Genomic DNA, 3,934 nt, shown 5'->3' on the forward strand with positions numbered 1-3,934 from the left:
CATAATCACCGGCCCCACACTGGGCCCCAGAATCATCCATACAGGACCCCTCTCTATGATCCTCTCCACTCAGGCGGCCTCTCCGCCTTCATCCGGGCTACCTCGCCCCCCTGAAGCCAGTTTCCCCTCTTGGGTGTGGTTCCCCCGGAACCTTCGGCCTCTTGCCCTGGCCCACCTCAAGGCCAGTCGGGACCCCAGGCCCCTGGCTCTTGGGCGTCCCTCACGGTGGGCCCCCGGCCCTTTTGACTCTCCTAGTCCTGGCCCCAGCTTGGGCCAGCGGAGGGTACTCTCTCTTCGGGCTGGGTCTCTCTAGCCCCTCACTCGCATCCTCGGGCCTCACCGTGTCACTACTCCCTTTCTCCTAGGGGCAACCGCAGCACCACGCCCTGTACTCCATCACGCTCTCGGGGTCCGCCCTCTCTGGGCCCCTCACAACACTGGCCCTCTGGGCCCTGCAACAAACACAAGGGTAACCCACCCGGTGGTGGTGGGAGCTAGGGGTTAAGGCGCCCCAACTGCCTTTCACCGGGGTGATAACTGGCCTGGCATTTCCTGGGGGCGCCCGTGCCACTGAGAGCCCCACCAGGCCACCCACTCCCGGTAGGGGGCCAGCTCCAGGCCCTTAAAGTGGCAGACACACCCTGTGCTTTGCCACACACCTCCCCCCTTAAATTATCGCTGCCCCCTCACACTGGGGCTCCTCGTCGCTGCCCCCTCACACTGGGGCTCTGCCCGCTCACACTGGGGTTCTACGTCGCTTGGGGCTCTACGTCGCTGCCCCCCCCCGAAGCCTTCTTCCCCTCTCGGGTGTGGTCCCCCCGGGACCTTCGGCCCCTAGCCCTGGCCCACCTCAAGGCCAGTGGGGGCCCCTTGGGCGTCCCTCGTGGTGGGCCCCCGGCCCTTTTGACTACTGTAGTCCTGGCCCCAGCTTGGGCCAGTCAAGGGTACTCTCTCCTTCGGGCTGGGTCTCTAGCCCCTCACTCTATCCCCTCGGGCTTCACCACACTGCAATCCCCTCTCCACCGGGACAACCGCAGCGCCACGCCCCCATCACTCTCCGCGGGCTCATCGCATCCTCACTGGGGGGTTCTCACCACTGCCCCCTCTCTGGGGCCTCATCACCGCCCCCTTCCTGGGGCCGGGGTCCCTGCACGCAACCCACCGGTTGCACCTCATCACCGCCCCCTCTCTGGGCCTGATCACCGCCCCCTCTCTGGTGCCTGATCACACTGCCCCCTCTCTTGGGGCGTCTCTCCACTGCCCCCTCTCTTGGGGCCGCCCCTTCACTGGGGCCGGGGTCTATACCCCCGGTATGCAACCCACTGGTTGCAAGTGGCAGGCACACACAGTGCAATGCTACAGTCTTACTAGCAGCATCAAGAAGATCAATGATATGGGCCAGAACGTTTGTTCTCCACCAGCGATCACAATAGATGAAAACATATTGGATACTGTAAGTTAATTTATGTACCTTGACTCCATTTTTACTGTCACTTGGGGTTGAACTGAATACCCGTATTGGCAAAGTATCAGGTGTCATGAACATGCTGAGCAAAATTATATAGCATATGTGGTTTCAGTATATTATTTCAGCCATCTTCAGCGATGTCACTACCAGTGTGAAGAGCATGAAGGTCACCAGGTAGCATTGTAAATGGACACGAGTCAACAATGTGGGACATGGTTTGAACTTGTCTACAAGGGCATTTGTTGTCATTGCGAAGGCCCCATTTGTGTAGGTTTGAGGCACAGTGACCCTGTCCAGTTTGAAAACAGTTAAGAAGTGCCTAATAACAGCATGGTCAGTTAAATCCTGGTTGACTGACTGTAGGATCAGAGATGATGTGGTGATTGATTGGTGCTTGTGCTGACCATTCTTTGTGCCAATGAGTAAGTAAGGAAAAATCAGAGGATTTTGAAAGGTGGACCATATTGAGCACTTTGAGGGGAGCCAAGCTATTAGTGGGTGGAATATGTCCCAGTGCACTGGCAGCATAGTATTATCATGGAGTCTGGCTAGTAAGTTTACTTCAGTATTTGTGCAGTGGAGATGAGAGGGAGCAATGTTACTCAGGACTAGTAACCATGGGAGTGGAGTGGGGTGCAATGTCCCTGACACAAACACATTGAAGGATGCAGCTGGATGTCCACCAGTTTGCTGTGCGATGAACAAGCCCCTGTATGGGGGCTGTGCAGGCTTGTTCATTGCTGAACAAATGAGAGTGGAAGAACAACAAACTGACTGTTAAGACCAAGGTCAAAATCTATCCTTCTTATGTCATCAACACTCTATGGCAGCAAATTCTGGACCACATACTCTACTCCAGAAATGAGACTCAGCAGCTTCCACTTATTTTGCCTTCACTGAATCCAAAAACTTCCTGGGGGTGGGGACAAAGTTGGCCATGCTGAAGTCTTGAAACATGCCAACCTGCTGAGCATCCACTCTCTCCTCAGTCAGCATCGACTTGGATGCCTTGGTCTTACAAGGAGAATGGATGATGGCTGCATCCCCAAGGATCTCTTGTATGGAGAGTTCTTTACAGGAAGAGGACCACATGGGCATCCTTATCTCTGGTACAAAGATGCTTGCAAGAGAGATATGAAGGCAATGAACTTATAGCCAAATGACTGGGGAGAAGACTGATGAGGATTGAAGCGCTTGGATATAGTCTGTTAAACCTGGAATGCAGGCTTTTGAGGAAGGAAGAAATCTTGGGAAGAAACCCATGCCACATTCAGGATTATTCAATACAAACTTTAGAGGAGGCAAGTGCAGAAGGGACTGTCACTCAAGAATTAGGCTTGACAGCCACATTCACAGGCATTCAGGAAGCGCCTCGCTCGGCACAGTTTTATTGTCTCATGAGACGTACAGAACCCTACTACTGTTATTCTCACTCTCCGGAAACAGCAAGACTTGCGAACACTATTGCAAAGCATATACTAGCCCATACCATCTGTCCTTGCCAAGCATGGCATATGACGTATTGTGTACTGAGTATCACTCAAATTGATTAATTCATGTTGTTGTTCTGAATTTACCATACAGCATTATGGAGGTGTTAGCTGTTAATAATAAAGATGGTTCCTGTGTTCCTGCCTGCATGATATCTCTGGATAAGAACCCCACAGATACATGAAGCTGGTGACAAGGATGGGATCCCAGTGCATAGGATGTTTCTAGTGCTTCAGTCAAAAGAACAAACTTGTGGAGACCTGCGCTGCAGGTTAGAAGGGGCCGGGGCTCTTTTCGTTCTACTTGTTGGCCAGTGCAGTTGCTCTCTAACATGGCTAGTTTGGGCCACACTGAAGAATTTGATGTGGCCAGTTTATTTCCCTGGGACTCTTATGCTGATCAGCTAGGTTTCTTTCTGGAAGCTAAGGTTTTTTTCAGTGACCTCAGTCTGTGGAAAAATCATGGAGCAGATCCTCAAGGAATCCATCTTGTAGCTGTGCGGGCCGGGAGCGGTCTGAGGCCCTCGGGGGTGCGCGGCGGGCTGTGGCCAGCAGCCTGGACATGCCGGGTCGGGGAATGCAGGCCGGCAGACTAGAATTAGGCACGGACGCGTAGCAGTTGATTAAAGATTATTTTACTTACACCGTAGATGGTCGCGGTGCAGGCAGGAAAACTTGCTTGCATTGCAGTTACAGACAGACACGTGGAGTTTGCTAAGCTCCACAACATGAACTCGAACAAGACCCGCAGAAAACTCGAGCCTCTTGAAATAACTCAGACAGAGCTCTGGATACACACATACACACGAAGCTTGCTAGGCTCCGTGGAACAAGCGCGCAGGGAAGGGGTTTGTCGAGGGATCGTTCGGCGACGGGGAGAGGCCAGAGGTTGATCAGACCCCTATAGCCTTCTTAAGGCGCACGCTGGGTCCGTTAGGCTCCGCAGCGCTTAGAGTTCTTCACGAGATGTGAAGTC

The 3,934-nt window shown here is 53.4% G+C and overlaps 1 protein-coding gene across 1 annotated transcript in view; it reads right to left on the reverse strand.

Annotated features, from left to right (window-relative positions):
• The window catches only part of LOC102382499 (olfactory receptor 10Z1-like), a 34,369-nt gene that overhangs the window by 28,631 nt on the left and 1,804 nt on the right, over positions 1–3,934 (reverse strand). Inside the window, exon 2 of the mRNA XM_006032747.2 lies at positions 2,360–2,538. Within this exon, the coding sequence (XP_006032809.2) occupies positions 2,360–2,538 (179 nt within the window). The remainder of the gene's footprint in view (positions 1–2,359; positions 2,539–3,934) is intronic.

The sequence above is a fragment of the Alligator sinensis genome, unplaced genomic scaffold, assembly GCF_000455745.1.
Source record: "Alligator sinensis unplaced genomic scaffold, ASM45574v1 scaffold463_1, whole genome shotgun sequence".
Taxonomy (NCBI): domain Eukaryota; kingdom Metazoa; phylum Chordata; order Crocodylia; family Alligatoridae; genus Alligator; species Alligator sinensis.